We start from the raw sequence: 20,583 nt of genomic DNA, 5'->3' as shown, positions 1-20,583 counted from the left end.
ACTATTTTTCTATGAAAATACGCAGTATTTGCACGAAATATCCCAGAAAAGCTTTTAATTCACAAATATGGCGTGGCTCAATAAATGAGAAGAGACGCCATTTCGTGGCTGGGTGACGCAGTTACGTCAGATAGCGTGGGTTTCCACTGTCAGCTTGAACTATTTTTATCTTCACTCACAAACACTTCCTATTTTATGAAAGATGCCTAAAAATATTAAAATTGAAATAATAAAAAAATGTTTATTTATTTTATGATTAACTGCAATCTTATAATATAAAGTGTGTCAAAGGTCTGTTTGATTTCAAACATAGACAGAGCGAATCATACTATCTTTGTCTTACACTAGTACTAGCACCCAAAAGAAAAGGATGAGTATAGTTTTCTTTTTCCTATTTACTGACAAGATTTGGTTGACCCAGTATAGATGGTCAACCAAATCTTGTCAGTAGAAAAAGGCGCGAAATTCAAAAATTCTATGGGACGATATCCCTTCGCGCCGCCTTTTTCTACTGACACGATCTGGTTGACCAAGTATAGTTAGAATGTTGGTCATTCTTTATGTGACTTAGCGATAAAACGAGACAAAACATAGTCGAAAAGGACAGATATACTGGTACATATGGTACCTTCAAGGACGAAGGAGGAGGGAAACTTCTTCGTTGTTTTATCAATGTAGGTCGTAACTAAGGAGGTTGAAAGACTTTGATATTTTTGCTCGTTAATTTATTTCTTGATCTGGAAATGGCTGCTAAAGCGACCACTATAAAAGAGGCAATCAAACGGTGGGAGGACAAGACAGGTCAACAAGCCGCCACCGCCACTGAAGTTAGTTTGATTTTCCAATGGCCACCGATAGAAAAAATGGATAACACTCTGTCTTGCCTAACCAATTGCGAGTAAGTTCTTTTATTAACACAATGTGACCTTAAACAGGGAAACTTGTCAGTAGAAAAAGGCGCGAAATTCATTTTTGAAGTGAAAACTTCTTTAATTAGTGGCGCTGTGCACTTTTTGTGATGGGGAAAAAAGGAAAAAATGTTCGCGAGAGGTGTCACGTGACCGTAAGACGTAAGACGGACACGTGACCTGATCGAAAAACTGTTACCTACTTCAATGTTCCGAGCTTCAATGTCATTGAGTTTTTCTTTATTGATTGAAATGCCATCTAGTAACTCGAGAACTAACAGTGATGTGCTTAGGGGTTTCAAGTAATGCGACTAAATAACGCTAGATGGCGTTAACCTCAATTATACATAGTGCTGCAGACATTTTGCAATAGTTATTGAGTTTTCACTTCTGCCAGCACTCCCGGAGTGCAACCCGTTGTTTTTTTATGGGAAATTAACCCTTCGCGCCTATATTTATTAAATTTGCAGCGTTTTTCTACTAACCAAGACACTTTGCCAGAGTATATAAATTTTATACCTTTCTACTAACAAATTGGTATATCAGACCATATTTTGTGAATTAAATAAGTTAAATACTCAAAAAATATATCTTTCAGAAAGTTGAGCCTCTCAACGAATATGCTTGAGAAAGCTTCTGGGTTGAATAGTTTGAAAAAGCTTCGTGTCCTTTCTTTAGGAAGAAATTATATAAAATCATTTGCCGGTATGGTAAGTAAATATCCTACAAATAAGAAAAATATACCTATTCTTAGGTATAATATATGTCAGAGCCAGTCTTTCAAAACGTAGAATATACAATTGTGGGAAGTAGGTATACTTGGTCAACCCGATCTTGACAGTAGAAAAAGGCGGCAAATTTGAAAAATGTAGGCGAAAAGGGATATCGTCCCATAGAAAATTTGAATTTTGCGCCTTTTTTTACTGACAAGATTTGGTTGACCCAGTATAGGTAATAAACTAATAATTTAAAAAAAAACAAACACATGAGACACTCGAGTCGAGAGTGGAACACGAACGAATGTGAAATTGAATAATAAAATACCGTGGTGCTCTAACTGCCAACCATGTGGACAACACCCCTTACTTTTTATAGCTGGTTAAGCAAATCTTGTCAGTAAAAAAAGGCACGAAATTCAAATTTTCTATGGGACGATATCCCTTCGCACCTACATTTTTCATATTTGCGCCTTTTTCTACTGACAAGATCTGCTTGACCAAGTATAACACATTTGCGGAAATGCAGTACTTTCTGTGCCAATGTGGATTCAGACAAACAAGTACTTTCAAAACACATCTCGCATTATAAATACGTTTTTCAGGAGTGTATAGGGGACACACTAGAAGAACTTTGGGTGTCTTACAACTTAATAGAGAAATTAAAAGGAATCAATGTATTGAGAAACCTGAGGGTTCTGTACATGAGTAACAATTTGGTGAAAGACTGGAGCGAATTTAACAAACTGCAGGTAAATCTAAATCTGATACGTAACCCACGTATTGGGCATAGTGCACATTCTCATATAAGTACATATACATTATCAATTATTTATGTAGGTATATCAGAATATTCAGAATTCAGATGTCAGAATATTCTGAGCTTGACTGTATCCTGTTAAAAATATGTGCTTTCTATTGATGATGTCCTAAGTTACACGTAGGTATACATAGTTTGTATTTAAATGCTTAGCCAATCTCTGCGTATAATTTGTAGCTATACAAATCCCCTCACACGGATAACACCATCATACAATTGCGTTTTGTACATGTTTTGTAGGATGTTCGCAATACATTATGTTATGTACATAGAATTAGAATAGACAAGAACAACTGTCAATCTTCAAAAGTGCGACCAAAAATGAAATGCAAGTGTGTGCGTAAATTGTCTATGTGAGTTCAAAAATAGTGATGTCATGTTACAACATATTAATAATCTGTCGGTGTTTGGTTGTTTTATCGATAACTTTTTAAAATGTGTTATTTTAAACGTATTATCCAGCGTATTTCGCTAGCGGTGCAAAGAGGAAACGCCAGCAGCGTACTAGGTACATTTAGCCGGGTACCTATGGCCTAATAGCATATAATTATATACCTACCCTTAATTTTTATATTTACCTAGTTATAAGTTTGTTTTGTTTGTTTGTTTGTAAATTACCGTTTTTAGGGTCCCGTACCTCAAAAGGAAAAAACGGAACCCTAATAGGATCACTCGTGCGTCTGTCTATCTGTCTGTCCGTCCGTCTATCACAGCCTATTTTCTCCGAAACTACTGGACCAATTAAGTTGAAATTTGCACACATATGTCATAAGTTTATGACCCAAAGATGGACGTGTAACGTAAACAAATGAATTTTAAATATGGAGGCCATTTTTGGGAGGTAAATGAGAAAATTAAAAAATAAAGTTTTTTCAAACTATATCGTGTTAGTGTTACATATCAGATGAAAGAGCTCATTGTAAGAATCTCAAATATATATTTTTTATAATTTTAGGATTAATAGTTTCGCAGTTATTCAAGAAAATAGGCAAATAATGACCATCCCCCCCCTTATCTTCGAAACTACTGGGTCTAAAATTTTGAAAAAAATACACAAAATAGTTCTTTACCTATAGATGACAGGAAAACCTATCAGAAATGTGGTCAAGCGTGAGTCGGACTTAATGTACGGAACCCTTGAAACGCGAGTCCGACTCGCACTAGGCCGGTTTTTTTTCAAACGTTAAAATTTACGACATTATGACGTATAAATAACACTTGAACTCCGTGTGCTATCAAAATCGTTACAGACTTATCTTAGTCTAACTCTTTCTCTGTGTTGGAAAGTGAAGTTTAAATTTACTGCTAAACATGTGCACCTTCAAAAAGGTATAACAATCGTTATTATTTGAAGTCGGTTATAAAGGTTAATATCTTAATGATGTCTTGTGAAGAAATTATTACATAGCTATTAATATACCGACAAGTTATCAATACTGTCATCTGAACATTTTGTCAAGCCCTAGCGTAAAGTAACAGTTTATGTTTTTACACAAAATATCTTAAATTATTGAGTAATATGATAAAATATTAGCACACAAAGGAAGAAAAACTTATAATTAACTGTATAAACCGGCTTCTTACACATTTTATGCTGTTAATTTGACAAAATATCGTCAAGAAAATTTCGCTCGGAATATAATAATTCCTCTGAAATGAGTATTTGCTAGGTTTATTTGGCCCCGTGACACTGAAATCCGGTACACTACAAGACACTATCTTCATTGTATTACTTAATCAAATAGTTTTCTTCCGAATTTGTGTATATTTTTCAAATTGTAAATTACGGTGATACGCTCTTGGCCGTCCGCGGCCGTTGTCAAACTCCAAAATGGTCACGTTTTCTCATTTGTAGTCTGACTCTTTCGCACTCATGCAATGTTCATATACGCGAGGGCTTCCCTTTCGCACACTTCAGCTGTCTGTCAAGCGCGAGCGACAATTACAAGCAGGGGGGGGACACTAGGAATGTAGTTAACGTCAGTAAAGATGCAGGCGATTTCTATATTTTGCTCCCGACAACATACTATTGCGTAAAGTTGACTTCCGATTACACAAACTACGTCACCAGATGTCACTATAAAATTCATATAATTTTGGTGGCATTAATATTAAAATTAAAATAAGTACGAATTAATATTTTTAATTATTATAATTTTCAATTAATTTTGCGAAAAAATAAGAGTTTTGTTAAAATGTGATTTAATTATGCTGGCAACACTTGCATAACCGCCAAGACCATAGAGGTACAATCATAATTATATAGATGAAATTGGCGAGGAGCCAGTTGACCGAACGAGATGCACTTATAGAACTTTTAGTATGGAGTAGCAGAGAAAGCGCTTTTGAAATAACCCGACCAAATTACGTAGGTTATGTTTGGTAGGTTGTCAGGAACGTCAAAAAGTGTTTTTAATTTGGTCGCATCACGTATGTTCTGTCCCTCACGGGCGCACGCGTATAGCTCATCTAAGTATATAATACTAGGTATATGGCCAAGACATGCAATTTTTTAGCTGTCACTGGAAGAGCGTAAATTAAAAATATTTTAGTGATGGTTGAGCCATTTTCTTCGTTATGGTTTGGTTATGGTGCTGGAGGAAATTAGATTATAGCCCGAATGAAAACACATGCCTGCCCTGCCCTGCCATGCCCTGTTGTGAAAACCTCCAGAAAGTGCGTTGAGTTCTGTGTTATTTTGTGCAATATGGACGCTATTTTAGAGTAAATTTATTTCGTGGTAGGTATCTAATAAGTACCTACTTTTGATAAGGCACGCCACTATCGATAAATCTGCTACAATGCCTAGACTATGTGCTTGTATTGTGCGTAGTAAATTAATCATATTTTCTTAATCATGTATTTTCTTGTGTGTGAATGCTTTTTCACCACACTCGCTTTCTTTTCTATTGTTTACCTAAAATTGTACTTTCCTAGCGATAATGTGATGTAAAACATGTATGCAATAAACATATTGAATTTAATATTCTGTTTTTTTCTTTATTCCATTATTGATAACATTAACCTTTTCCACATAATGTTAGGTCTACTTGGGCGGTTTACAAGTACATTTGTTGTTTGATTTCTTGTAAATAATTAAAGGTTTTTGTTACAAGAAACCAAACAAAAAATGGACTTGTAAACCGCCCGAGTATACCTAATATTATGTGGAACGAAAGTACACGTATGGATGCATATGTAGTTGTGCACGCACACAAACATACTTAGTATCGGCGGAGAATCAGAGATGGCTCTTTCAAATGAGTTTCCATAAAATGCTTCAAGAGGGCTCTCTTTACCTATATACTTACTTTACTCTTTGATTACAAGTCTGTGGTTATGTAGTAGGTACCATCCATGTACCATCACGCTCCGTGATTGTTGAGCCATTTAGAATCCTATATTACTATTCTACTGATATTATTTTTTTAAATTAGGAACTTCCTCTACTAGAAGACTTGCTTTTCGTTGGTAATCCTTTGTACGACGGGTGCGAACTCGAGACGTGGCGTGCCGAGGCCGCCAGAAGGCTGCCCAACTTGAAAAAGCTAGACGGAGAAACCGTTCTCAGAGAAGACGACCCGCCTTTGACAGTTGCTGATATGCAGGTAAATCACACAGTATTCAACAGTCATTTTCCTTTCGTGCGCTGGAACGTGGATCCGTTAGGGCGCTTGGCACTGAAAGTAATAATATTTGCTCGGAAGTCTCGTTGCCGGCTGTGTAGTTTAGCAAACAAATATCAGTAGAAAGTAGTGCGACTGATCTTTTTTTTTTTTACGCTTTTTTCTACGGACGGAAATGTCTTTACAGACTATAGTTAATTTTTCAAAACAACGGGCAAGCAAAAGGTTAATGAAAACGTAGCCTAAATTGTATAGCGGAAGCGGATACGTCATAACTGTACCATAGATAATTTCTAACAATAAAAAATGGCGGGTGTTTTGTTGTTCCCGCGGATTATTTTCAAGTATTCAGGAAAAGGAAAGATCTTTTTGGATATTCAAAAATAGCTCTAGTAATGACATATTAATACTTGTTTATTTTATTTTCAGCCTGACGGAGGGGATGCCGTAGAAACGCTAGTTAGCGCAGAAACGAACGATTAACCGCCTCATAGTCCTTGATCATAAATAAAATTATGACAGCATTGTTACTACAAGCACAGAATAATAATAGTACAGAAGACTCACTCTCTAACAAAACGCGTGTTACGATCAGCACAGATATGGCCGCTAGGTGGCGACAGCGCCACGCGCGGCTTATGGCTTTCCCCAAAATTGGTGTGGAACCATTTTGGAACGGATGTACTTTTAGCTACCTGTAGCAAAGCGACGAAATCGCGGAGTGAGCCACGCCTGCTACAAGACACCGAATGAAATGAATCTTATTTATTCACACAATGATTTTTAGCAATAATAGAAGCACTCGACGCTGGGCAGGGCTCTTTGGCGTTGAAAAAACATAAGTAATTGCAGTACAGCTGTTGTGCACATGTTGACGGTCTTTGACACTCAATGAAGAGCGATAAAACGATAACATTATCGTTTTAGTTTAGCAAGTTTAACCGCTTTCTCAACACGTTTTGATTCAAGTTACGATTATCATTCTGACTTAGTTCTGCATCAACATTGAATGTATAATATTAGGGTATTCTGGAATGTTTTGGGTTTTTAAACAGATTAATTTTCTTCAATAACGATTGTCTTAAAACATTTCTATAGTTTATACAAATTATAATATTTTAAATAAAACATGGTACTAAGAAAAATATTTTTATTTACAACTTTAGCTTATCTTACTTATTGTACATATTATCTTCACAGAAGGCTTTCATTATACATATAATTCAATAGACCTTATTTATTAGGAAAAAAAACATAAAATTAATTAAATAATTCTCAATACAAATAAATTGGATTTCCTTTATGACATGGTTTGGTATAAGTTAAAATTGTATGTCTTGTAGTTTAGGCTTGTATTCATTTGTGACGTTATCTATGAAAAGGGACCTTATTGTCGATGGCGCTTATGCCATTATTAACGATGCTTCGATATAAATACCGCGGCGCGAGAAGCTGTGTGGCGTAAGCGCCATCGACAATAAGGTCCCTTTTCATCGATAATGCCCCGTTTTGATTAGTTCTATACGTCCCTTTTTCTTAAATGGATCCTAATCAAAAACAATATTTTTCCATAATTAACCTACATTATTACGTTTGTAATCGAGCGGCAATAAATAATAATCAGACTTGACGAAAACTCAATTTTAAAATGGATTTTGAGCAAAACCAACACACTGTACAGTAGATATTGGACAAAATCATATGTTGGAACAGCAAAATTATCTAAACGTTGTTTTATAATCTGGCAAGCCAGCTCTAGAAAAAGGCGCTAAATTCACAATTAGTATTGGGTCGAATTATTTATTTATTTATAAAGCAGGCAGGCAGTTGAAATAACTGATAATGCCTGTATCCAGAGTCATCAACAGAGTTTTCCGTGTTGAGTAGAGTTTGCGTTGTGCTTATCTAATTTGTTCTTGAACTCAATGACACTTTGGGCCGATACGTCTTCTGGGAGCGCATAATTTTTGAAATTTTCCGCCTTTTTCTACTGAAACAGTTTGCTTGCCAGATTAAATGTCCCAGATACTAAAATTACAGGTCGATTGTCCCAATTTTGCACAAAAAAACAGGATCGTTGGCCGATCGAAATGTAATTTTTGTATATGGGATAAAAACACTCAATATGTTAACACTAAAAAAAAACCGGCCAAGTCCGAGTCGGACTCGCGCACGGAGGGTTCCGCACCATCAACAAAAAATAGAGCAAAACAACAAAAAAATGGTCACCCATCCAAGTACTGACCCCGCCCGACGTTGCTTAACTTCGGTCAAAAATCACGTTTGTTGTATGGGAGCCCCACTTAAATCTTTATTTTATTCTGTTTTTAGTATTTGTTGTTATAGCGGCAACAGAGATACATCATCTGTGAAAATTTCAACTGTCTAGCTATCACGGTTCGTGAGATACAGCCTGGTGACAGACGGACGGACGGACAGCGGAGTCTTAGTAATAGGGTCCCGTTTTTACCCTTTGCGTACGGAACCCTAAAAATGCCTTAAAACCGTGCTATCACTGTTCATATTAAATGATTATCATTGTATAGATTCTAATGATTCTATAGTTATTAGGTCTTTAGCCACTTCATAAGCCAAATAATAATAGTTGCCCCTAAGATTGCTTCGTAACTCTTTTGCGTATGGATGAAAAAAAAAATTATATTGTGCACAAAAAAAAAACGCACATGATCGTGTCCAAACAAAATGTTCACATGTAGATTCTTCTTAAGTGTTGTGCGGTTGTGATGGCGTTGCATTGAGGGCATATTTTCTTAGCTTTGAGTGACTCTAGCCAGCATACCTGGAAAAATCAATACAAGATTACTAAGATTAGTTATAATGTGTATAGATGATATTGATATATGCAATGTTGAAAGCCCAAAGCTTTATCCTCCTAAGGCCCAAGGTCCTATCTATAGTACCTATTCGCTAGGTGCACGACTGGTGGCACGACCTCATTATGTCGGACTTTCTATGTTAAATCTTATGGAGTAAAATTAGTTCAAGCGGCTGCCGCTAGTACTAATGTCAGACATTCCATAAGATTACCTGTGTTTGTGACGATCAGCGCCACTTCCCCCTCCACCGACTTCGCACCTTGCCAATTCAGTTCGATGTAATTTAAACCATGTTCAATTGGAACAGAGTTGCTTTTGCTTTGTTTCGTCCAATTTTCAAACAACGCAAAATCAACTCTATTTCCTACAGTTTATGTTCAAAATTCAGTGGCAAATTTTGGATGTTTCGTTTGTACGGCGGCTGGGCCTTAGGAGGCTATGAAGTAGGTATTAAATATATATATATATATATATATATTATCAGGCAACAAAGGCCCGGATACATATCTTACAAACTAACATACATACAATAATTATTATAACCTTAAGAGACTGAAAATAATTTAGGCGACACAGCAGAGGTAGGTACAGTCATCTGCAATAATATGTTACTCTTCGAAGGCCGCAAAAATATGTGACACGCTCTTATGGCTCTACAAATAAGACTCTTATTTGTAGAGCCATAAGAGCGTGTCACATATTTTTGCGGCCTTCGTTGTGTAACATATTATTGCAGGACAGTATAGTTTTTCATATTTGCCGCCTTTTTCTACTGCCAAATTGGTTTACCAACAGTGGAGGATTTGCCCTAAGCTAAGGCCCAGTAGGCCCGGGCCTAGGGCGGCAAGATATTAGGGGCGGCAAATTGTGACAAAAAATTCGCTTGAAACAAGAAATAACTCAAAATGTAGTCAATATGATGGGTGCCGAGAAAGGGGCGGCTACAGGGCCTGGGGCCTAGGGCGGCAAAGACTGCAAATATGCCACTGTTTACCAAACTCATAGACTAGGAATCCTCTAGACTGAGTTTAGAGCAATTATTTCATGAAACCGATGCTGCCAAAAATACTGGGGTGCGGGGGACGAGGTGAGCGAATCCCGTGCCAGTGATTGGTCCGTTCAAAGACACGGACCAATCACGGCACGGGATTGACTCGAAGATGGAGTAAAACTACCGTGTAAGTGGCAGAGGGGATAGCGTTACTATGCTCAGTCTAGAGGATGTCTTGTCTGTGACCAAACTATACCTCTGCTTATAAGTGGTGAAGTCAGGCTTACCTCACAGTAGACGTGCCAGCACTGTATGGAGACGGCGGGCGACGTGTAGGGCCCCAGGCAGATCAGACACTTGGCCTGCAACCACACACACACAATCAAACAAGCAAAAAAAACAAATTTCCTCTTTTGGAAGGAGTATTAAAACACTGTACAATGGACAGACCGAAATAAGATAGTGACTGTCAACATATGTGATGAAACTGATGAAATTTATATTCGTGCATATTGTGAAAAAAATTGAGTTTGACCAAGATAACTATGCAGCGATTTTGATAGCATAGGTCATAGACTAATCTTCGTACGAATGTCTGTGGCTCAGGGCAAGGGACACTTGACTCAGTACTTTTAGGGTTACTTACTTCTGAAGCGCTGTTCTGCTTTCTTTCCAATTCTCTTATCCTGGCTTTCAATGCTTGTATTCTAGTCTGTGAACAAAAAAAAACTTGAATACCAACCATTCAATACTGAAACACAAGTGTAAGGACAAGTTGGTGTCAGTAGAAAAAGGCGCGGCAAAGTCAACTCTTTGCGCGTACATTTGAAAATTTGCCGCCTTTTTCTACTAGCTGTGCCAGTGTCGACCTTAATGTATTCCAATAAGGTTCACTATCCATAGTTTGCTGTGTAAAACCATAAAGTAAGTATAGTATATATGTTGTCTGTGGTAAAACACTCCAGTGTTTTATTATTATAAAATGGGGTTGGCCGGTCGACGTATTTAGCAGATAACGCCATTATAGCTTGCCGTGTCAATCCCTAGAATTGTGTAAAATTTTTGTTTTTTTATGCCCTGGATGCCAGCCCTTTAAGCCAAATCTCATAGAGAAAGGGGCAGCTATGATGGCGCCATCTATGCAATCCTTTGACAATTGCCAACCCCATAGCTGCAGCAATCAAAGGGTTGCAATGATTACCTCTGCACTGGCTTCGACCAGCCCATTCGGTTTGTCCCGCACCGGCTCTGGGTCGGTGAAACTAATGTGCACATCAGAGACCACTCTCTCTGTGACCCCGTTCTCTGAGCTTGGATGGTCCTCGGACGGTGGTTCTGGTGGTGTGATCTCTGCCTGCAATATCAAGTTTAGTAGTTTAGTTTAGCACCATTGGATATTAACCTTTTCGACGCCGTGTCAAACACAAAAGCTGTCACGCTGACGCCACGTCACCGAAGTGTCAAAACTGAAATTTATTTATTTTATGCATGTAGGTCTATGTTGCTCTGTGGTCTGTGACCGATTAATCGGTCTTTGGCGTTGAGCCTACGGTGCGGATACTTGCTAGTCTCAAGATGAAAATATAATATAAAGTGGAGCTCTTACACTTTGTTGTTGCTAAGTTAATGCCTAGTTAGATTGACTCATTAGATGAATAATAAAAAATGACACTTAAAGACTTACATCAAGAGCTATTCTCGAAGGCGAGTACTGAGGTGGTCCGTACAGCTCCGTGTCCTCATCATCATCTACAACCTGAAAAATAACATATTTAAAGTTTAAATAAAAGTTCACAATAGAAATTCGCGGCTCCCACCAATAGCTCCGATCAATATCAAATTTGAATTTAAAGTTTTATTACATCCGTTTTTGACGACTGGTCTGGCCTAGTGGGTAGTGACCCTGCCTGTTAAGCCGCGGTCCTGGGTTCGACCCCCGGTAAGGGCATTTATTTGTGTGATTAACACAGAGATTTGTTCCTGAGTCGGATGTTTTCTATGTATTTATGTATTTGTATATTATATATATCGTTGTCTGAGTACCCACAACACAAGCCTTCTAGAGCTTACTGTGGGACTTAGTCAATCTGTGTAAGAATGTCCTATAATATTTATTTATTTTGCTTGCTAGAGTCTAGTCCGCACTTCACTTGCGATTATAACCGTTTATATGACAGTCACCACAAGCCGCACATTTGTTTGTAGTATGCAATCGCGCGTTATCATACGCTCCAATCCGCCAAAGGCCCACCCCACAGTAGCGTCTTTGAGCGTCGGCTAGTCAGCGCTATGGAAAATGGCGTCGTTAAGTAATTGCGTCGAGCAGCAGCCACAGAGTTGACTAGACGCCGACGCTCGGGAGACGCTAGTGTGGGGTGGCTCAAACCATAGAGAAGTATAGTAAGACAAGAGTGCTCACTGCATACATTACTTTTGGTATACATATATAAGACCGGAAAGTCTTATGCTCAACAACATAAGAGTTTCCGGTCGGTGCTATATCTATTGTCAAGTAGCAGTACTGATAATTCCGCTACTCGATGCTAGATGACGACACTTAAATAATAGTCTTTTTGATATCAAAAGTGATGTATGGAGCAGGGATGTTGCGAACATCCGCATCCGCATCCGCAACCGCGGAACTTCCGCATTATTTTCAACATCCGCATCTGCATCCGCATCCGCATAAAATCGATGCGGAGCTTATGCGGATGCGGATGTCAAACAAATCGGTACAGGAACGTCTTAGCGGCGGCGTAAGTGCTAGGTAATTTCGTCATTACCTATAACGAAATCGTCTAGATCCAGAAAAGTCGGCCAAGTTACTGTTTATTAAAATATAACGCACCTATATTCTTGCTCAAATACTAAACGTTTCGTTTTTTTAACCGACGAAAAAAACGGAGGAGGTTCTCAAGTCGACGCGTATATTTTTTTTTTAAAATGATACTAAAAATGTAATATTTGACGTTTTCTAAGTACCTAATCTTGACATCCGCATTCGCGGATGTGAGCCTTTAAATATCCGCATCCGCGGATGTCAAAAAATCTGCATCCGCAACATCCCTGGTATGGAGTGAGTAATCTATGTATTTTTTTCTCTATGTCCAAACTATGTAACCGTGGCACGGCGCGCATACTCGGTGTATAAATAAATAAATATTATAGGACATTTTTACACTTATTGACTAAGTCCCACGGTGAGCTCAAGAAAGCTCGTGTTGCGGGTACTCAGACAACGACATATGTAATATACAAATACATAGAAAACAACCATGACTCGGGAACAAATATCTGTGCTCATCACACAAATAAATGCCCTTGCCGCGATTCGAACCCGGGACCGCGGCTTCACAGGCAGGGCATAAAGTCTCACCAAGGCGTGGTCGTGGTCCTCGCGGCGCACGCACTGGGCGGCGCGCGCGTCGGCACGCTGCAGCGCGGCCGCGCGCACGCGCCACTCCCCGCACCACTGGTACTCCGCGCCGAACCCGCCCCCATCAGGCGAGTCGTTCTACAAACACGTTACACACTTCAGCAAAAAGTAGGCAGACTATAGCTGGTCAACCAAATCTTGTCAGTAAAAAAAGGCACGAAATTAAAATTTTCTATGGGACGATATCCCTTCGCGCCTACATTTTTCAAATTTGCCGCCTTTTTCTACTGTCAAGATCTGGTTGACCAAGTATACGGGTCTCTATTGTTTCCCAAATAGTTTTAAGCCATAATGTATTGTTTGCCCGAATTTTCGTTAGTCATAATTGACTTTGTTCAGAAACGCGTCACTTTTCAGGATTGCCATAAAACTAATCTGACCTAACCTAACCTATCTATACGATAACCTAACGAAAATCCTGAAATGTTAACGGTTTCAGTTTTATGACTAATGATAATATGACAAACGATACATTATGACTTGAAACTTTATGGGAAACAACGGGACCCCGGCAGACTACAGATGTGCAAGTTGCGGAAAGTTTCGATAAAATTCTATAAATTCTCGTAAATTTCATGAAACTTTCACTAGGAAATATGGGAACTTTCCAGGAAATTTGGAAAGTTTCAATTCTCATACAAAAATGTAAGAAATTTTCCTACGTTAAATTTCCGAAACGTTTCGCAATTTTGGAAAGTTTCCTTAGGCACATCAGTAAGGCAGACTATACAAGCAGCTAATAAACGATCTTATTTGATCTAAACCAAACCCGTCATTTAAGGATTCCGTTGCAGCGGTAACAATAAGCATTCTCGACAGTGCTCCGTGGTTCAATACACTGCAGTCAAACACCTGCAGTATACATTCTTTCACCCACTGCTAACGTAAAGCCCCGTCTCCATATCGCGCGGCAAACTATCGAACATTGGCTCGCGCGGCAGCCGCGCTCAATGAATACCGGACGGCTCGCGAGGCAGCGAGTTGGCCCACGAGCCAGCCAACCCGGTATCCATTGAGCGCGGCTGCCGAGCGAGCCAATGTTCGATAGTTTGCCGCGCGATATGGAGACGGGGCTTTAGAAGAAAAAGAAGCTTCCAAACACATGAAAATGGAATCACTGATGAGAAACATATACTATCAGTGAAAGCATATAACTGGAAACCGCCTTTGGGAACATTACCGTTCAAATTCTCGGGCCAAATTAGCACACATACACAATTACGCCTACATTTAAATAAGACGATACGTTTACAGAGCCTGTCTCTATTACACTAACGTACACAGCTAAGTGTAGATGAAATGCATATAATGTCAATAACTACCAATCAGCGACATTAATCCGCTAATAACCTTCTTGCTGTACGTACTGGCCGCTGAGAATTCGCGGTTCATATTTGATTAGAATATGACTTGGACAGGGATAGGTTTATGCCATACATTGAAGAACCAGTCAAATAATTCACGTATAATAATTTAATGCAGATTAAAAGATAACTACTTATAGTCCGTCAACCAAATCTTGTCAGTAGCAATGTAAAGCAAACTAAAGTAGGGCAACACTCAAAGAGCAGTATTGCGCTAAGAAAAGCAGCTATGTACATCGAACCAACAGTTTTTTTTTTCCGCTGAGCGCGCCCTGCGTACGTCAATTCAAATTGTCACTCGCGGTCACATGTTTCAATTTTTTTCTATAAAGAAAAAAATTGAAACATGGACGGACAATTTAAAAGCGATGTTAAAACAATGTTAATCAAAATGATGAACAAATTTGAAGATATCAAAAACAACTCCCTATCGTAGTGCTTATATTCTGTTTGTTCCCTATCTATGTCTTCAAAGTTTACTAAAATAAAATCATATCAAAATGCAGATAATTAGATAGTGCATATATTTGTTATTTACAATATAATATGCCACTTGTTAATGTAAATTAGTGTACTGTTCTGGATGAATATGACATACCTGTGTAATTTTTTTGATTGGTATATATTGTACAATATACATATTAAAAATAAAACAACTGATATTTGAGTGTTTATTTAATTTAAAGGTAAATAAGATAAGGGTCACTTTTCGACTTGGTTGCGTTGTACACGTACATAAACCGCCATAGGTAAGTATTGTCTGAAAAGATACTACCTACTACGAACGCCTTATATTGGGCAAGATTTAATCCTGCAACAAACATGTATGGATTAGGTAGATATTGCGAAAGAACGGCGATATAATCAAGGCTCTTAATACTGTTTAAAAGGTTTACCTTTGTAAATAGTCACAACTGATTGCTGAAAATACTAAACATGTGGGCCTATGGACGGTTTCCAGGACACAATTTATGGTCTTGTTGGATAGATTTAGGCATACGTTTTAATTTTATTTATGCCTTTTAACCCTAAAACAAAAAAACTGAACATAATCTTCAAAGTTCGAAAGAGTTCTTCCAATACTTGTCATAACCTCAATTTTTAGTAATGTTTACCATCAACGAGCATGATTGTACATTGTAGGCCCCTTAGCTTTGCTTATTCTTATTTAACGTATTGGTATTTAATGGTGACAGCAGAAAATATCTCTTGAAACAGAAACGATTCAGAATGAAAACCAAATGAAAACAAATAAGGTGACGGCTGTCATTCACGATTCACATTCCACAGATAAAACACAGATGACACGCGTTTTGGAATTATTTGAACACAGTGTTGCTAACCCGCGATTTTTCAAATTTGCCGCCTTTTACTACTGACAAGATTTGGTTGACGGACTTTAGTTAAAATGTTGTTATGAAATTAAATGACAGACTCAACATAATTAAATATTCATTGTTGTATAAATGTATTCCGCTATAATAAGTATTTTGTATATTTTATTATCAATCTGTATGGCAGTGCCAAGTCACGTTCAGAGCCCGTACCATGAGTCACTGACAGTGTCAAAACTGACATTTACGCTATCGAGAACGTAATTTACTTTCTATACATCTCGTTTGCACTAATATGCGAGTACGAGCGAGATGTATAGAAAGTAAATTACGTTCTCGACGGCGTTTGTCAGTGCCAAACTGATGGTAGCCGTACTGGTATAGTCTGTCCGTTTTTCTAAGATCAAGTACGCCATAGTAAATGTATGGCGAACTTGATCTTAGAAATCGGACAGGCTATACAGCCTGCAAAATTTACATGGGTAGGTACACGAATCGGGTCAAAAACATTTGAACAGGCGGAGTCACAATAAATCCCCACTTTCAGTTCCAATGGAAATATTTTATATGTATATAGCCGGTCAAGCAAGTTTGTCAGTAGAAAAAGGCGCATAATTACAATTTTGTATGGGACCATAACCGTTCGCGCGCTTACATTTTCTAAATTCGCCGCTCTTTTCTACTGACGGAAATGGCTTGAGAGAGAACATACATATATGTGACAGTAGAGGGTGGATTAAAATGATCAACATTTTGAGATAATGTGTGTATTTGTTAAATTAATTCAGTGAAAGCGTGATAGAAAAAAATGTATCTACATATAGGAGACCGGATATGATTATCTCACGGGTTATCTCATGAATAGAACATTATATATCTTGCCAGGCATCCACTCAATTTCATGTCTCTCTAATTGGACAGCTTTTTTCCATAGTTCTCTGCGAATAGCATATTGTGGGAATTTGAATGGAAAGTAATGTAAAATGACAATACCAAATTTGATTATTAATTTGAAATAACTAGGTAGTTTTTTTATAGCTCCATCTCATGAAATAAAAAAGGAAAATACAAATCTGTAAGAAGGAATTTATTACTACATTTATAATTACAGTGGAATCCGTTTATTATGACTCCGCTTATACTGACCAACCGCTTACTATGACGCAATTACTGTGCGAAGTTTGGTTTTCATATGAAATTCTTTGTGACAAAGTCGGATAAGATAACTTCGACCTATAAATACTATTTTTATGGAATTATGTCCGGTTATACTGACAAATTCGCTGGTTTTCGTGGCCGGCCCCACATCTTTCCCTGCGAGGACGTCTGTGGCGTTTAAATTGTTTTAGTTTTTACTTTCGGTGAAAGTTGATAATTGGTATAAGGTTAATAAAACTCATCTCTCACAAAATTGTTTGAGATTAATTTGGAAAAAATAAAATAAAAAGTTTATCAACTATGCTTTATATGACATCCGCTTAGTATGACATGTTTGTTACTTCCCTTCAATGTCATTATAAGCGGATTCTACTGTATATAGAAAATACCTAAACCAATCATAAGTTAATAAAATAGTCTACTTCATTTGGCATAAAACCATCCCTATTATCCTCGCAATTTAAAAAGTCGTATGTTGTTATGAAAGTCGTATGCAGTTGTTACGTTTTAGCTTAGCACGGTAGTATTGAAAAAATGTCGTCATGTTTATTCCAAATTTTACTGAAGTTATCTGTTTACTACAAGTGAAAAGTGATTCCACTGTCCTTGATATGAACTAAAACAACTTCTGCACCACTTCACGACACATGAAGACATTTTTAATTACAAAAAAACGTAGTTTTTATAAACCAATTTAGCCATCCCTCACTGACTGTCATCTCGGCCGCACTGAAGTTGCCAATCGAACACTCTGTAAGCACCGCCTACAATCGAATACTTTACGTTGGGTCATAATTGAGCGGACAGAATACTTCCATGGTTTATATGCGTTCACTGTATACTATAGATATAGCCTCGCACGAAAATAACGAAGATAACGTAAAGTCTATTTTTTTATTCGGTAGACTGAAATGACAGTTAATAGTATAAAAATGAAATGTCATTTCATACTATTAACTGTCATTTCAGTCTACCGAATAAAAAAATAGACTTTACACATGGCTGAGCAATGACAAAAATCACATAACAGTCCCCTGAGTGATTTGCAAATTTACACCATAAAAATTGAATAATCACCTCAACATCAATGCTTTCATCAGAGCTGGAATCTGGCACATCTTCATCTATAGCTGCCCCTGTCCTCTTCAAACAGCGGAGGGCGTGCCTCTGCAGTTTTGTGGTGGGCATGTTGACGTTGCAGACGGGACACTCGCCTGTGGCTGGAGGAGGGGAGCCCCGCCGTCTAGCGCGAAGGCGCCGGAGGCGGTTAGAGTGGACTCGCTGGAATGTTTAAAAGTTTGTTAAAGTACTTGAGAAAACTTATGAATCTAATGAATTCATGATAGAAAACCTTGTGAGGCCCTGTATAAATAATTCATTATTAATATTGATTGAGACAGCATTTGGGTGCCACGACAAAAAGGCTATGTAAAAAAAAAAACAAAAAAAAAATTGATTGAATAACAAAAGGTTCCAAAAAAAAATCTATACAATAATTTCTGGAACTCGTGAGAACACAACAATACTTTTGATGAAACAATAACCTTCATGTCACAAGATGTTGCAAATTTAAATATCCTATATTATGTTTAGTTCATAGAGATGATTTGATAATGGACCCAGAAGTGTTTGGGAACAGTGTACTAACACAATATAACACACAATTTTTTTAACTTGTTCTTAAAAAGTCTGGACCTGGATGGAGCTCTATTATACCTTATATGATATTTACAGAACGCACAAACACCAAGCTAAAACACAAAGCTTATTTAGTTTAGCAAGCAAAAATTACAATAAATTGTACTGTACTAAAATATATCATTAAATCTTTGCCAATACAACAATTTAAGAAAAAGTTGTCAAATTTACTTATCAACAAATGTTTTTATTCTCAAAGTTTGAGTTATAGTGATTTACTCCAAATACTCCAATATACATATATTATTATTAATGTCATTTTATCAGGTCTTCACTATAATCTTTTGGAACTACTGGAAGTATGTATGTATGTATGTCACTTTATTGCACATAAACAGGTTTACATAAAACGGACAAAAACAAAACAAAAATAAGAATGTTATGTACAAAGGCGAACTTATCCCTAAAAGGGATCTCTTCCAGCTAACCTTTGAGAAAATGCGAAAGGATCAAACACTAACAGGTGAAAGACAATTTAATATGGACAACTAGCAATATAAGAATTTTGGATACACATAAAGGAAGACGAGAGCAATAAATAAAGAGAAAACCAGTACTACCTACTCATAAATACGCATAAACTATAAACAAACTTATACATATATAACCTATATACACATATACATATACGTATACATAAACATACCGCTGTTTACTAACTACATAAACATATAATCTATATATAAATAATATATAAATATATATATACAAAGTATTCAGTTCTAACTACATCAGGAGTCTAATAACCACAACTTTTTCAACTTCTCCTTGAGTGAGGCAACAGATTGCGATTTCCTTACGTCCACTGGTAGATCGTTCCACAGCTTAACTGAGTAGGCCGTGAAAGACTTACAGTACGCACGCGACTTTTTCGGCGGAATGGCTAAAGTCAGATTTTCACTAGATCGCAGACGGAAGTTCCAAAGGATTATAATGAGCCCAGCAAGCAAATTGTAAGTAGCTAGAATATGAACTACTTTCCCAAAATTTACAAAGTAATATAAAGAACCTATATTAGCTTCAAGAATTCAAAGTTACCTGATAAACGTCGCTTCCCGGGCATCCGGACACGTCCACTTCCTGGTCGTCCGGCACTTCGTCCGTACTCGATCCAGGTAAAGGGTTAAAGCTACTATTACTTGAACTATTCACACTCAGTTTCCTCTTATTACCACAATTTGAAAGCTTATACAACCGGTCCAATTCTAAGTTCAAATGGGTCTCCAGTTCACCTTGCCTAATAGTACAGCTGCAAACCGGGCAACTAGCCGTCTCAGACACCTTTTTACGACTCCTAACCGAGTTTAAAATCACATTATCGTCGTATAATTGTCCGAAAGCGTTATTACCGTTGTTATTAAGCGAATTAGAACTCCCTTCCATGTTATTAAAAAGTAAAACGGGTAACATTTCAGTTTACAGTTTTGTTATTGCGGATAGGTACACTTCAATCTAAATGCATCACAGATTACGCGGAATATTAATTGAATTAAATTATTTTATTCGTTATATAGAACTTCGATTTAACTGCGACCACTTTTCTTCTAGTCATTTTTGGCGTAATTATTGTAATTTGAGTACGTAATAGATATCAACAACAATAAATAAATAGTTCGTTTACTATTTTCATTGAAGAGATTATAAGAGACGTATTTGACTTTGCTTTAAATCCAAACATGTGTGATACTGACATTG

The 20,583-nt window shown here is 37.4% G+C and overlaps 2 protein-coding genes across 3 annotated transcripts; one reads left to right on the top strand and one right to left on the bottom strand.

Annotated features, from left to right (window-relative positions):
* Positions 1-7: 7 nt before the first annotated feature.
* Positions 8-6,579, top strand: LOC134660330 (dynein axonemal light chain 1). Its single transcript, XM_063516078.1, has 6 exons — positions 8-135; positions 679-898; positions 1,507-1,618; positions 2,230-2,376; positions 5,882-6,052; positions 6,500-6,579. Exons 2-6 carry the CDS (start codon positions 744-746, stop codon positions 6,551-6,553), a joined length of 639 nt encoding a protein of 212 aa, XP_063372148.1. The 5' UTR covers positions 8-135; positions 679-743; the 3' UTR covers positions 6,554-6,579.
* A 2,155-nt stretch (positions 6,580-8,734) lies between these two features.
* On the bottom strand, positions 8,735-20,569 carry LOC134660231 (E3 ubiquitin-protein ligase Rnf220). Of its 2 annotated transcripts, XM_063515973.1 has the most exons (8): positions 19,927-20,569; positions 18,274-18,471; positions 13,275-13,412; positions 11,583-11,654; positions 11,100-11,252; positions 10,545-10,610; positions 10,186-10,260; positions 8,735-8,870 (listed from the first exon to the last, which is right to left on the bottom strand). In XM_063515973.1, the coding sequence occupies exons 1-8, from the start codon at positions 20,296-20,298 to the stop codon at positions 8,778-8,780; spliced, it is 1,167 nt and encodes a 388-aa protein (XP_063372043.1). In that variant the 5' UTR covers positions 20,299-20,569; the 3' UTR covers positions 8,735-8,777. The 2 variants fall into 2 exon arrangements, with proteins under 2 accessions (XP_063372043.1, XP_063372044.1); XM_063515974.1 differs by lacking the exon at positions 13,275-13,412 and having other exon boundaries at positions 18,268-18,471; positions 19,927-20,568.
* Between the last annotated feature and the right edge of the window lie 14 nt (positions 20,570-20,583).

This window comes from Cydia amplana, chromosome 26 (genome assembly GCF_948474715.1).
Source record: "Cydia amplana chromosome 26, ilCydAmpl1.1, whole genome shotgun sequence".
Classification (NCBI taxonomy): domain Eukaryota; kingdom Metazoa; phylum Arthropoda; class Insecta; order Lepidoptera; family Tortricidae; genus Cydia; species Cydia amplana.
Note: the sequence above shows the minus strand (reverse complement) of the source record. Positions and strands in the feature narration are given on the sequence as shown.